The sequence below is a fragment of the Ictalurus punctatus genome, chromosome 18 (genome assembly GCF_001660625.3).
Source record: "Ictalurus punctatus breed USDA103 chromosome 18, Coco_2.0, whole genome shotgun sequence".
In the NCBI taxonomy this organism is placed as follows: Eukaryota; Metazoa; Chordata; class Actinopteri; order Siluriformes; family Ictaluridae; genus Ictalurus; species Ictalurus punctatus.
This window is the reverse complement of record NC_030433.2, coordinates 630,001-643,799: the sequence shown is the minus strand read 5'-3', so window position 1 is coordinate 643,799 and position 13,799 is coordinate 630,001. Positions and strand designations below refer to the sequence as shown.

The 13,799-nt window shown below is 43.4% G+C and overlaps 1 protein-coding gene across 22 annotated transcripts in view; it reads left to right on the top strand.

Annotated features, from left to right (window-relative positions):
- The window catches only part of LOC108278914 (formin-binding protein 1), a 65,442-nt gene that overhangs the window by 31,297 nt on the left and 20,346 nt on the right, over positions 1–13,799 (top strand). For all 22 annotated transcript variants that reach the window (XM_053687653.1, XM_053687649.1, XM_053687652.1 and 19 more), the window contains exons 2-9: positions 1,096–1,211; positions 1,483–1,539; positions 1,723–1,870; positions 3,269–3,331; positions 4,313–4,417; positions 7,388–7,516; positions 8,744–8,890; positions 9,705–9,893. In XM_053687653.1, the coding sequence (XP_053543628.1) occupies positions 1,096–1,211; positions 1,483–1,539; positions 1,723–1,870; positions 3,269–3,331; positions 4,313–4,417; positions 7,388–7,516; positions 8,744–8,890; positions 9,705–9,893 (954 nt within the window). The remainder of the gene's footprint in view (positions 1–1,095; positions 1,212–1,482; positions 1,540–1,722; positions 1,871–3,268; positions 3,332–4,312; positions 4,418–7,387; positions 7,517–8,743; positions 8,891–9,704; positions 9,894–13,799) is intronic.

Here is a 13,799-nt window from a genome sequence, read left to right as displayed (position 1 = left end):
AGTATCACAAGCTGCACTAAGGTCGAGTAACACAAGCAGCGAGGCACAACCCTGATCAGAGGTCAGTAGAAGGTCGTTTACCACTTTAACTGACGCTGTGCTATGATGAGGTCTAAACCCGGACTGATATACGACATGAATGTTCTCCTTATGTAAGTTGTCTGCTCCCTGGCCTTGGCTCTGGATCGTGAGTGATTAACTAGGCCTGTTCTGAGACCATGTGCTGTGCTGCAAGAAATGAGAGCAGCACCTTCCTGAGTGGAATGAATACCGTCCCACCCTTACAGACCAGCCTTGCCCTCAAAACTACTCCCATTATTTATAAAGCCCACATTGTTTTCAGAGCATCACCTGGACGTCCAGCAGGTCAGCGCTCATACCCCGCTGTAAGCTGCCAGAGCATAATGACACTGAGTAACCTCTGACTGACAAAGCTGTATGTTATTACCTCCTACATGGAAAACTGTCTTTGAAATCCTGTGCTTGCCTAAGAGCCTAAGATTACCTGCTATGTCCAACACCCTCTCTCCCGGAGTACACGTAACGAAAGCTGCTGGAGGCCCTAAAGGCCCTAAAGGCCTAGCTAATGTCATGCACCTTAAGATAGAGTCTCCTATAACCAGAGCTCTTGGCTGAGTAGTTGGGGGTTCATTGCTCATTTCAAACGTGTCATTATGAAATTCTATTGGCAAGCATTTCTTTTTGGAAATAAGCAAAACTATCTTCTAACAGAATAAGACAGTTTCAGCAAAAATAAAACCTTCATGCGTGTAATAAACATCTCATGATTAGAGGAGGCGTTAAAAGGTCAGTTCAGTTGCTAAAATGTATATACAGGTGTTTTTCTGTCGGAAACTGGTCACTGAAATATATACGTATGTGTGTGTGTGTGTGTGTGTGTGTGTGTGTGTGTGTGTGTGTGTGTGTACAAGAAGTGTTCACACAATGTAGGTGAGGTGTCTGTGGTCAAGACTACAATAACACCCACCTGCATGAGCCATAATGCGCTTACTCATTTAATACCCTTATTTATTTGATTACCTTTATATATTTATCTTTTACCATTCCTTCTCTGCCTTTTCTTCTTCTCTCTAGGATCAGTTTGATAACTTGGAGAAGCACACTCAGTGGGGTATAGATTTTGTGGAGCGCTACACCAAATTTGTCAAAGAGCGATCCGAAATCGAGCTCAGCTATGCAAAGCAGATCAGGTGAGTTTTGACTTTTTAACTGTGTGTGTGTGTGTGTGTGTGTGTGTGTGGTTAATTTACATACTTTCCAGATTTTTGAGCACATTTGGATTTATGTGGGTCTGTAACAAGTGATGCCATGTGAGGCTCCAGGGGCTGGCCGTAATTAACGTGTCTTTACTGCTGGAAAGGTTGTAGCTGAGATCCTGTTCATGGTTCTGCAAAACTATCTGGTCATGGAGATTATTTCAATTCGTTCTTCATGAAGAGTGTGATCTTATTTTCTGTCTAGAAATTTGTCTAAGAAGTACCAACCCAAGAAGAATGCCAGGGAAGAAGAAGAGAGCAAGTAAGCCCAAATGAAAGCGGACAGGAAATATTGTGATAAAGACGAAATGATTGAACTTTTGTGGTGAATTCTGCTGTAACGCAGAGCTGCTGCTCTTTCTGATAGCTGATGTTGTTTGGAAGCCACTGAGGCATAGCCAGTGAGTTTACTGTGTATTACTGGTGATGTCACTTCCTGTGTTAGATACACCTGGTGCCGTGCATTTCTGGCGTCTCTGAACGAGCTGAATGACTACGCCGGCCAGCACGAGCTCATCGCCGAGAACATGACATCACAGATCATCACTGAGCTCACGCGATACTCACAGGACCTCAAAGCAGAGAGAAAATCGGTAAGTGATGTCACACAAACGCGCAAGATGTTTTCATGCAACCTATGATCACAGCCACAGTTTTCTTCATTCTGCCGTTTGATCCATATGTTGAAAAGTAGAGGGAAAATGAAGCGTCTTTTTTTGCGAGCGTTCACACAAACGACCGACATGCAGTCTTTCGCTGAAGATAATAAAGCCGATGGCGTGGTTTACAGGCACTGTTTTATAGTCCTGCAACATGCGAATGGCTTAATTTCACACAGACTTCAGATACCTTTCACACACGGGGGTTTTTCCCACAGCGTGAAGCTCTCGTAACGTTGAGTTCCCTTTTAAAGGGAACCATCGCTTCAGTCTTTTCCTCCTCTATCTGTTGAATAGGTTTAACTCTGTGTGCGTGCGTGTGTGCGTGTGTGTGTGTGTGTGCGCGTGTGTGTGTGTGCGCGCGTGTGTGTGTGTGTGTGTGTTTCCTGGTTTCTCAGTCTTTGGAAGAAGTGAGAAACCTGAGGGTAGTGCAGGTTAACTTCAATAGGAAGTGCTGTCACTCCAAAAAGAATTGAGAACCGTTTCTTTTGTGTAAGTGGGTTAGCCCTCTTTGGGCTTATGCTAAGCATGCTAACACACACACACACACACACACACACACACTGCCTTTTGGGTCTAAAGACTTTTCTAAAGGCACACATTTCCTCTCTTTTGAGCTTTCAATTAAGCATTAATCTCTCTCTCTCTCTCTCTCTCTCTCTCTCTCTCTCTGTGTCTCTCTGTCTCTCTGTCTCTCTCTGTGTGTGTGTGTGTGTGTGTGTGTGTGTGTGTGTGAGTGAGAGAGAGAGAGAGAGAGAGAGAGAGTGTGTGTTGCTATTGCACTGGGCCTTTTATATATTCACATATACAGTGGGGTCCAAAACTCTTAGACCAAACAGCAGAAAATCTGGGATTTTTAAAAAATTACTTCTTTGATTTAAAACCGGAGAGAAACAGAAAGGTTCAAAATCAAGATTCTTCAAAATTGTGCGTTATTTCTGGGTAATTGTTTAAATGGAATCAAATTGAGGATATTGTCCATTGCTACTCGATTCTAGTTCATCATGCTGTCTGTGTGTGCGTGTGTGTGTGTGTGTGTGTGTGTGTGTGTGTGTGTGTGTGTGTGTGTGTGTGTGCGTACGTGTATGAAAGAGAGAGAGAGAGAGAGTGAGAGAGAGAGACACAGAGAGAGAGAGAGAGAGAGAGCACTACAAGTGTTGAGTGCTGTTGAGGTTCTAAATCCAGGCTTCTGCAGAACTTCAGCAAAATGAGTGATACACACACACACACACACACACACACACACACACACACACACACACACACACACAGAGGCACTAACTCTCTCTCTCTCTCTCTCTCTCTCTCTCTCTCTCTCTCTCTCTCTCGCAGCATTTCCACGATGGACGGAAAGCTCAACAGCATATTGAGAACAGCTGGAAACAGCTGGAACTGGTAAGTCTCTTTCTATTCATCAATAGTAAATATCTGTGATAGGTTTTTTTTTTTTTTGATCCAGGTCTAATCTGGTAAGAAAAAAAATCCACACTGGATGTAATAACAGGGCAAGGTGAGTCGTGTACGGACCTTCCTCCACCGCACATCGTGTGCATGGCAATGGTTTCTAGAAGACTCTTCCTCCTTACTGGATGCCGTTAAGACATATTTCTAGATTCCTGTGCAGCTCTGTGACAGGTGACAGGTGACAGGAAATGAGGTGATAATTGTGTCTTTCATGGATTATGTTGTGTCAGTCCCCGTCCTGGTCATTACATACCTGTACAGTTTCACTCGAGTTCCTGAATCCTTCATCATAGTTATTAAACAGTAAAAGATGAAGAGATAGTGAACGGGGTCAGGGCGGAGTTTGAAGGATTTGCCCCAGAGACCAGAAATCACAAATCCTTCTGAATTCGGATGATATGGAATATTTTGGTTTTAAAGCGGAGGGCCAGTCTCAGACTCGTCTGGAACCAGTGTGCGTTTGGATAGCAATTATAAAAGTTGTGTTTATATGTGTGTGTGTGTGTGTGTGTGTGTGTGTGTGTGTGTGTGTGTGTGTGCATTATGTGGGTGGAGGATGGAATGGTTGTGGACTCTTGAAACAAACACTGATTGTCCTGCTTTGGATAAAAACTAAATAAAGAAAGGAAGAATAAAGGAGTGGAAGGAGGACGGCTACAAGCACATAAACAACTTAAAATGTACCCAGCTACTAAACTCAAACGTACTGGCTGTGTGTGTGTGTGTGTGTGTGTGTGTGTGTGTGTGTGTGTGTGTGTGTGTGTGTGTGTGTGTGTGTGTGTGTTTTGTGAAAATGTGTGGTGAAAAAGCCTTTTTGTTTAGTTTTTATTTTACTATTTTGCACCCTTTCCTTGCCTGATATTGTACATTCACCTGTGTGTGTGTGTGTGTGTGTGTGTGTGTGTGTTACAGTGTAAGAGGAATTTTGAGAGAGCCTGTAAAGAGGCAGATCGAGCACAGCAGTACTTTGAGAAAATGGATGCTGACATCAATGTGACGAAAGCAGATGTTGAGAAGGTAGGAGTGTTTGATCGTCTCCCTCTTTTCTCGTTTCTACGCTCTTTTTGAATACCTGCGTCTGATTGGTGGGATGATTTCTAGGCAGGATTTGTGTGCTTTTTATCCTCTCACACACACACACACACCCACACGTGCGCACGTGTACATCTAATGACAATCACAGATGATCCTGCTTCTGTCACCTGCTGGCACACAGACAGACAGACATACAGGAGACTCTTTCCCAACACTTAAAACATGAAGTTGTGTGTATATTTGTGTTTTTGTGCGATATTTGACAGTTAACGGTTAGTAAGGTGTGTGTGTGTGTGTGTGTGTGTGTGTGTGCAAGTAATAGTAATATAAATAATATATAAGTAATATACAGTCGTGCTGTCTGCTCGTGTTCGCTGTACATTCACAATGTGTTTTATATTATTATCATTCGTTATGTTTATATATAAATACAGTTATTTATTTAAAAAAAAACTAAGTAATAACGCTCAGAATTGAAAACTCCTAGGCACTTTTCCCTGAATTTTGTGTTTGATGTAATAAACAGGACACACAACTTAATGAGAGTGACGATGACATTGTAATTAAGAATATCTGCCCATGGGGAGACTTGTTCACTGTACCCTTTACACCAGGGCTCCATAGTGTCTCTCCTCACACCATTTCATCACTCATCCTTCGCTTCTGGGCTTTGTCGGCGTGGCAGGGCTGGAACACCGAGACGTGTGAGACGTGTGAGACGTGTGTCCTGGGTGTGCAGTAGATTAGCGTTACCCATGAAACCAGACAGCGTAACACTGTGAATTGGATGGGGTCCTCAAATAGCCGGATGATGTCAGGGGTAATGTGTGTCTTTACATGCAAGTGTGTGTATCTGTATCGTTGATACAGTTGCCGCGGGTGTGTTTTGTGTGTTAATCCGAACACGCTTCCCGGTCCGTGTGTGTATACAGGTAGTGGCTTATTTCAGTTTGAGTTTTCAAGGGTACAAAAACTTTCACTCCTTCCTCGCTAATCCTTTGTGTTGCTGTTGTTGTTGTTTTATTCATGCCTTGAAGCGATGTTACCTTAAGGTAGGTGCACAGGTGCAGGTGTGTCTCTGTCTGTATGTTGCTACCAGTGCACCCATAGGCACACCCATATGCCACGCCCACTGCGAGGTTCGATCCAGTCATAGCCTCGATACTGTCTGTCCGCTCTGCTGCCCCCACCAATCACGTGGCTGGAAGCGTGAAGAACGTCCTGCCGCATTTGTTCTGCAATATACTGAAGCGTGTATGGAGGAAGACGTGGAATTTGAATTAAACTAGCAAACAGACAAATAATAAATAAATAAATAAATAAATAAATACAACTGTACAGTGTCAATAAATATATAATACGATGAAAAGTGAGCATAAATAATTAATCAATAATGAACGCAAAGTAACGCATCACTGTCATCTAATGACTTTTTCTGATTACATTTGAAGTGTATATCGTTTGATCAGTCACTGATGTCAGTTACGTGCGTTACACATTTATTGTTCAGAAGACGATATCAAGTGAAAAGCATTTTAAAAATAAATCTGGTTTTTGCGCAGCTCCCAGAGGAAAAAAGTTCGATTAATGGCAGGCTGCATGTGATGCTGATTTGAAGGTTCAGTGATGAGCAGAGCACGTCAAGGCTTTCTAGAAGTTGCTCAGGAAGTGGTTATAGTCTCAGGCTTTTGTTTCCTGCATAAACCTTTGCATGAATATTGCAGAAAGCAGGATTTACTCGCTTATATTCTGCTAAAGATTTCATGCGTCATTGAACCGAGCCAGTGGCTGGTCGCCTCAGCAGGACTGTCCCTGGGGTGTGAAGTTAAACTGTTGCACCAACTGGTCATTAACTGAATTTAGTCCAGAGTCCAGATGCGATTTTTTTAGTATATTTGGCATAAAGTAAAATCTGAGGCTGCGTATTTGCATATTTTGAGTTCATTTAAAGATCCTTTCCCAACATTTTCAGAAGCACAACGTTCTTGCAGATGCTTCCATTCATTTATAAACTGTGATTCTTTTCCCCCTGATTCTCTTCGGCCGTGCCGTCATGTCATGCTAGTGATTTTACTTTACCAGCAGCTGTTAATGTTACATCTGTTTATATGGACGCACGCGCAGTTAGAACCCGGTACTAGTACTGGAACTTAGCTGCTACCTTTGATCAGTCAAGACCTCTTCATGTTAAGACCTGTTGATGCCTCCAGCTCCTGAAGCATCTCAGTTCCAGTTCTATCATTTTCCACCTTGGGGTTCGGTGGGTTTTAGAACTGGACTTCATTCCAGAGTGTGGATCATGTCTTCGCTTCTAAATGTGAACTCTGGTTCTTATTGTAGACTTATACACGAGCCAGGATGCTGACCGTTCATATGTGTGTGTTAGGAGAACGGCATGACGAATAAAACTGTATGACCCTGTATCCCAGGTTTCAATATATGAAATTGTTTTTGTTTTTTTTTAAATTTTATTTTATATATAGTAATGTCAGTAAATGACGTATATCACCAAAACAGCAATATGAGTGCTCAGTTACTTGTTTAGGAAACGTATGATGGTCCCTCATAGCATTTATTAAAAACATGAGTTTATTAAAATGGAATTCACTTTTTCTTCATTTCTTTCTTTCTTTATTTTTAATCAGGCCAACCAGTCTTAAAATCCTTGTTGCGTATTTCAAAGGGTGTGATGGTTTTGTGTGTTAGAATTTATAGCGATGTGGTAACTATTTCAGATTACAATACACCGGTACATTAACATGTGTGTGAGGAGGAGGGCATTAAGTAACAATAAGAAGTCGTTTTAATTTTAGAGATATTAAAATACACAGACGGTATTAGATGGACAGAAGTCGTGGTTGGCTATGAGTCTCATGTGGGATTCTGGGTAATCACCTGAAGAGGTAAAAATAATATCTACAGATCCATCATTTTCTCTCCCTTTCCCTCTAGGCCAGACAGCAGGCGCAGTTTAGACACCAGCTGGCAGCTGACAGTAAGAATGAATATTCCAACTACCTGCAGAAATTTAACCAGGAACAGACGGAACATTACCACACACTCATCCCTAATATCTTTCAGGTACACACACACATACACACACACACACACACTGCTGAGTGTAAAGGGACCCAGCTTAGGAAATACATAATCATCCATACATCAACCATTTAACACATCCAACCGTACATCTACTCATCCCATCAATACGTCCATGCATTTATACATATACAGCGCCCTCCATTAATATTGGCACCCTTGATGATAAATATGAGCAAAGAAGGCTGTGAAAAATCGCCTTTATTGTTTACCCTTTTGATCTTTTGTTAAAAAGAAATTCAGAAAATACTCCGTTCTCACACACAACACAGGTTTATTTAAAACAAATATATCTTTGTTAAATACAGGTGTGCAACAATTATTGGCACGCCTATGAATTTATATGTGAAAAATATATTTGAAGTATATCACCATTGATATTTGGCATTTTTTAGTGCACCTGGGTGACTAGGAACAGGAAATGATTCAACCATGACGTGTAAATATGAGGTAACACATAGGCCAAATTCCCTTAGTCATTCATAAAATTCATTTCGAGGACCTCGAAACGTGAAGGATCTGGAGAGGTTCTGTACGGAGGAACGCTCTCAGATCCCTCGCCATGTGTTCTCCAGCCTCATCAGCGTTATAGGAGAAGACTCAGAGCTGTTATCTTAGCAAAGCAAGCTAGGACAAAGGATTGCCTAAAAGGGTGTCAATAATTGTTGCACGCTTATATTTCACAAAGGTATATATTTTTGATAAACCTGCGTTTTCTTCGCAATAGTTTGATGTCCATGAGAGCATTTTTTTAACAAATGATCAGAAGGTTAAACGATACAGACATGTTTTCACAGCCTAATTTGCTAACATTTATCAAGGGTGCCAATATTAGTGGAGCGCACCGTACCTATATACCATGAACACCGTCCAGCTGTTCATCCATCCATCCATCCATCCATCCATCCACCAGTCAGTCATGTAACTATATCTTCTCAGTCATCTATCCATCCATCCATTCATTTATTGACTCCATCCACTGGTGCGTCCGTTGTTCTCTTCATCCCTCACGGACGGTGCGGAGAGTTCCGTCTGACGCTCACTACGCTCTTTGTTCTCGTTATTCAGTTCCGGCAGCAATCACGGCCATTGTTACATCACTTCCAATTCCATAATGCCACCGGCCCGATTGCGGGTTTGGCCGGTCGGTTGTTTCAGTACGAGTTTGTTCAATACCCTCACTGTTTCTCTCTCCATGTGTCCGAGCAGAAACTCCAGGACATGGAGGAGAGGAGGATTGAGAGAGTGGGGGACTCCATGAAGACCTTTGCTGAGCTGGATCGAGAGATTCTGCCCATTGTAGGGAAATGCATTGATGGTATAACCAGAGCGGCTGAGAGCATAGAGGCGAAGACTGTGAGTCATGCTAACACATTCACATGTGCGCACACACACACACACACACACACACACACATTTTTACATACAACATGACCCAGGAGAGTCCATCACATACGTACACACAACTACATACACAAAGCAACATAGCATTTAAACATAAATACTTTGGAGTGTGAGATACACTCCATTACATCCTCACACACACAGAGAGATTGTGTGTGTGTGTGTGTGTGTGTGTGTGTGTGACCTGAATTCAAGGCAGAGATAGATGCAAGTGCAGATTAAAATTTTAATTAAAACCATAAACACAAAGACAAACAAAACAAGGAGTGCAGCGCAAACTGCGGCTATATGCACACAGGTGCTCGTTAACATGACGAGATTCAGGTGTAGGCGGTCATGTGACTGTGATGCAGTGCAGTGCAGTGGCTGCTGGGAACTGTAGTCCAGAGTTCCTTCTCTGTTATACATGACAGTGAGTCGATCTGTCCCGCTGGTTCCTGTAAGAGAACCAGCACATTAAACATGATAAAAGTTTTTTGAAGTAAAACTGAGCTTTGTTTTTTTTTTTTCTCATGAAACGCAGGGAAAGTCTTGTTTTTTTTTTCTGTTACCAGTATGGAAACAGGGTGTAATACCATTTATAAAATAAGAAACGTGTTGATTGGACGGTGAACAAATATTCCCACGGGCTGCGTTTTTCAGATCTGTCTATTAGCACTTCTTTAACGGCTTATCTTCCAAGCCGTCCTTCCAGTCCTTCCTAGTTCCTGCCGTTTATCAGTCCATTTCCCGTAGGGACGAATGAAATGTTCGCATGTGTCTACAGGACTCCGCACAGGTGGTGGAGTCGTATAAATCAGGGTTCGAGCCACCCGGTGACGTGGAGTTTGAAGACTACGGTCAGGCAATGAAGAGGACCGTTTCGGAGACCAGCCTGACCAACTCGCGCCCTGATATTAAGCCCGAAAAACCCAGCAAGAGCAAGACCAAACTCTGGCCGTTCAAGAAGAACAAGGTAACACACACGTATATACACTTTCCTGTTTACGTCAACACTTTCACGATTTAGGTCAGCTGACCAAACCTGTGACTTCAGTTGGACCCAGAAAAATATATTTTTTCTCTCTTGGAAGTTTTGATATGTTCTATATGTCGTAGAAAAGCAACACAATTGTTTAAAACAACAACAACAACAACAACAACACACAAATAATCAGATTTTGATGGTATGATGGTGTTCTGTATGTAGGATCAGCCTGGTGTGTATTTGTGTTTGTTAGACCTCCATACTACTCGTATAATTCCGTTATTCATTTATATTTTATATCCATGCTTTTATTATTTCTCAGTGTGATTTTATGTGTTGCAGTTCATTGCGAGTCACAGAAGTTTTAGACGTTATTATTTGCTGCAGTATTCCTCTTGTGTTCGTCCTCACGCCCCCCCGCATGTGACTGAATGCTGGATGAGCTAATGTACTAATGCATCGCCAGCGAGTCCTAACCTTTAAACTCAGAAGAGTGCTGCGACCCTTATACCTACACCTGCACAACACAAAACATCCCCCTAACCCTCATCCTAAGGATATAAACACACTTCCCGTTCTCTCCGTCGTCCACTGTTTCTGTGACTGTGAATGATTTTTACCGTTCACCTTTCAGAGCTGGGCCGAGTCGGCGAGTACACGCCATTCCAAACCTCACCTATTCTTAAAGAAGGCCAGCATTAAAATGGATAACTGCATGAGTGTGTGTGTGTGTGTGTGTGTGTGTGTGTGTGTGTGTACATGTGCGTGTGCGTGTGCCCTCTAGAATTATTGCTAGCTTTTATGAAAATGAGCAAATGAATATATGAAGCACGTGCAGGAGCTGAGATTTCGAGCTCAGGCGTGTGTAGTTTTATTGAAACTCATGAAACGGTGCACAGAATAAAACCGCGTCAAGCCTCTTCCTGTCATTTCTGACAAGCTTGGGGGGCATTTGTAGAGAGAGCCACAAGGTTTTTAAACTCCTAAAGTTCTTGGGTTTGTTGCGTGTGCACATCACCGTTCAGTTCAGAGGCCAGGTTTTGATTAGAGACGAGAGCAGCAGCTTCTCCGTCACGGCCGTGCTGACGTCACACTCCACATCACGGCCTGCAAACACGACTGCGACACTCAGACCTCACCCGATCACTGATCACTCACATCTGACTCAATAACACGTATTCACGCACACACACACACACACTCACACACACACTACTTAAGGACTTTCAGAACACACAGTCACAGTAACGTGCATGTTCCTCTGGTTCATGACCTCGGTTTTGTGATTCTGGTTTTATGTTAAGTCCGATTGCTGATCGTCTGATAACGTGTCTGATTTTGACCGTGTTTGTTTTGGATTTGTCTGCCTGTTTTTTTTTTCCTGTATCTGTTTCTGCCACCTGCCTCAACAATCTCAAGAATGACAATTTATTGGCATTTATTTATAGTATATAGTTTTGGCATATACATTTTTGAAGTGAAATACTATTATTTAAAAATGAAAAATAAATATTATTTGAATTATTGTGTGTTTTAGTTTATACAACAATCTCTGCTCATTTTTATGAGTGCCAATAATTCTGGAGGGCGTGATGTACAGTTTAACTATATACCCTTCACAGTGTGAGGATCTGTGGCACTGATGTGTACGGATGGTGTTTGTGTTTTTGTCTTTGGGTATGATGGTGTGTGTGTGTGTGTGTGTGTGTGGGGGGGGGGGGGGGGGGGGGGGTACATGTTGCAGATGGATCTAGATTTGAGCCAATCTCCTCCCACTGCACGACTTCATTAGAAACTCATTAGTGCTCTGGGTCATATGATAATGAGACAAGGGAAGAGAGAGAGAGAGAGAGAGAGACAGAGAGAGAGAGAGAGAGAGAGAGAGAGAGAGAGTCAGAGAGACAGAGAGAGAGAGAGAGACAGAGAGAGAGAGAGAGTCAGAGAGACAGAGAGAGAGAGACAGAGAGAGAGAGAGAGAGACAGAGAGAGAGAGAGACAGAGAGAGAGAGAGACAGAGAGAGAGAGAGAGTCAGAGAGACAGAGAGAGAGAGAGACAGAGAGAGAGAGAGACAGAGATACAGAGAGACAGAGATACAGAGAGAGAGAGAGACAGAGATACAGAGAGAGAGAGAGACAGTGAGAGAGAGAGAGACAGAGATACAGAGAGAGAGAGAGACAGTGAGAGAGAGAGAGACAGAGAGAGAGAGAGACAGAGAGACAGAGATACAGAGAGAGAGAGAGACAGTGAGAGAGAGAGAGAGAGAGAGAGAGAGAAATAGAATGGAAATAGGAAATATAACAAAAGAGCAGGACTTTGACCTAAAAACATTTCTCTCTTATTCCGTCTGCAGAGTGTTAGTGTTCCGTCTGCAGTGTGTTAGTGTTCCGTCTGCAGAGTGTTAGCGTTCCGTCTGCAGAGTGTTAGCGTTCCGTCTGCAGAGTGTTAGCATTCCGTCTGCAGAGTGTTAGCATTCCGTATGCAGAGTGTTAGCATTCCGTCTGCAGTGTTAGTATTCCGTCTGCAGAGTGTTAGTATTCCGTCTGCAGAGTGTTAGCATTCCGTCTGCAGAGTGTTAGCATTCCGTCTGCAGAGTGTTAGCATTCCGTCTGCAGTGTTAGTATTCCGTCTGCAGAGTGTTAGTATTCCATCTGCAGAGTGTTAGCATTCCGTCTGCAGTGTTAGCATTCCGTCTGCAGAGTGTTAGCATTCCGTCTGCAGAGTGTTAGCATTCCGTCTGCAGAGTGTTAGCATTCCGTATGCAGAGTGTTAGCATTCCGTCTGCAGTGTTAGTATTCCGTCTGCAGAGTGTTAGTATTCCGTCTGCAGAGTGTTAGCATTCCGTCTGCAGAGTGTTAGCATTCCGTCTGCAGAGTGTTAGCATTCCGTCTGCAGTGTTAGTATTCCGTCTGCAGAGTGTTAGTATTCCGTCTGCAGAGTGTTAGCATTCCGTCTGCAGTGTTAGCATTCCGTCTGCAGAGTGTTAGCATTCCGTCTGCAGAGTGTTAGCATTCCGTCTGCAGAGTGTTAGCATTCCGTATGCAGAGTGTTAGCATTCCGTCTGCAGTGTTAGTATTCCGTCTGCAGAGTGTTAGTATTCCGTCTGCAGAGTGTTAGCATTCCGTCTGCAGAGTGTTAGCATTCCGTCTGCAGTGTTAGTATTCCGTCTGCAGAGTGTTAGCATTCCGTCTGCAGAGTGTTAGCATTCCGTCTGCAGTGTTAGTATTCCGTCTGCAGAGTGTTAGTATTCCGTCTGCAGAGTGTTAGCATTCCGTCTGCAGTGTTAGCATTCCGTCTGCAGAGTGTTAGCATTCCGTCTGCAGAGTGTTAGCATTCCGTCTGCAGAGTGTTAGCATTCCGTCTGCAGAGTGTTAGCATTCCGTCTGCAGTGTTAGTATTCCGTCTGGAGTGTTAGTATTCCGTCTGCAGAGTGTTAGCGTTCCGTCTGCAGAGTGTTAGCGTTCCGTCTGCAGAGTGTTAGCGTTCCGTCTGCAGAGTGTTAGCGTTCCGTCTGCAGTGTTAGTGTTCCGTCTGCAGAGTGTTAGTGTTCCGTCTGCAGAGTGTTAGCGTTCCGTCTGCAGTGTTAGCGTTCCGTCTGCAGAGTGTTAGCGTTCCGTCTGCAGAGTGTTAGCGTTCCGTCTGCAGAGTGTTAGCGTTCCGTCTGCAGTGTTAGCGTTCCGTCTGCAGAGTGTTAGCGTTCCGTCTGCAGAGTGTTAGCGTTCCGTCTGCAGTGTTAGCGTTCCGTCTGCAGTGTTAGCGTTCCGTCTGCAGAGTGTTAGCGTTCCGTCTGCAGAGTGTTAGCGTTCCGTCTGCAGAGTGTTAGCGTTCCGTCTGCAGAGTGTTAGCGTTCCGTCTGCAGAGTGTTAGCATTCCGTATGCAGAGTGTTAGCATTCCG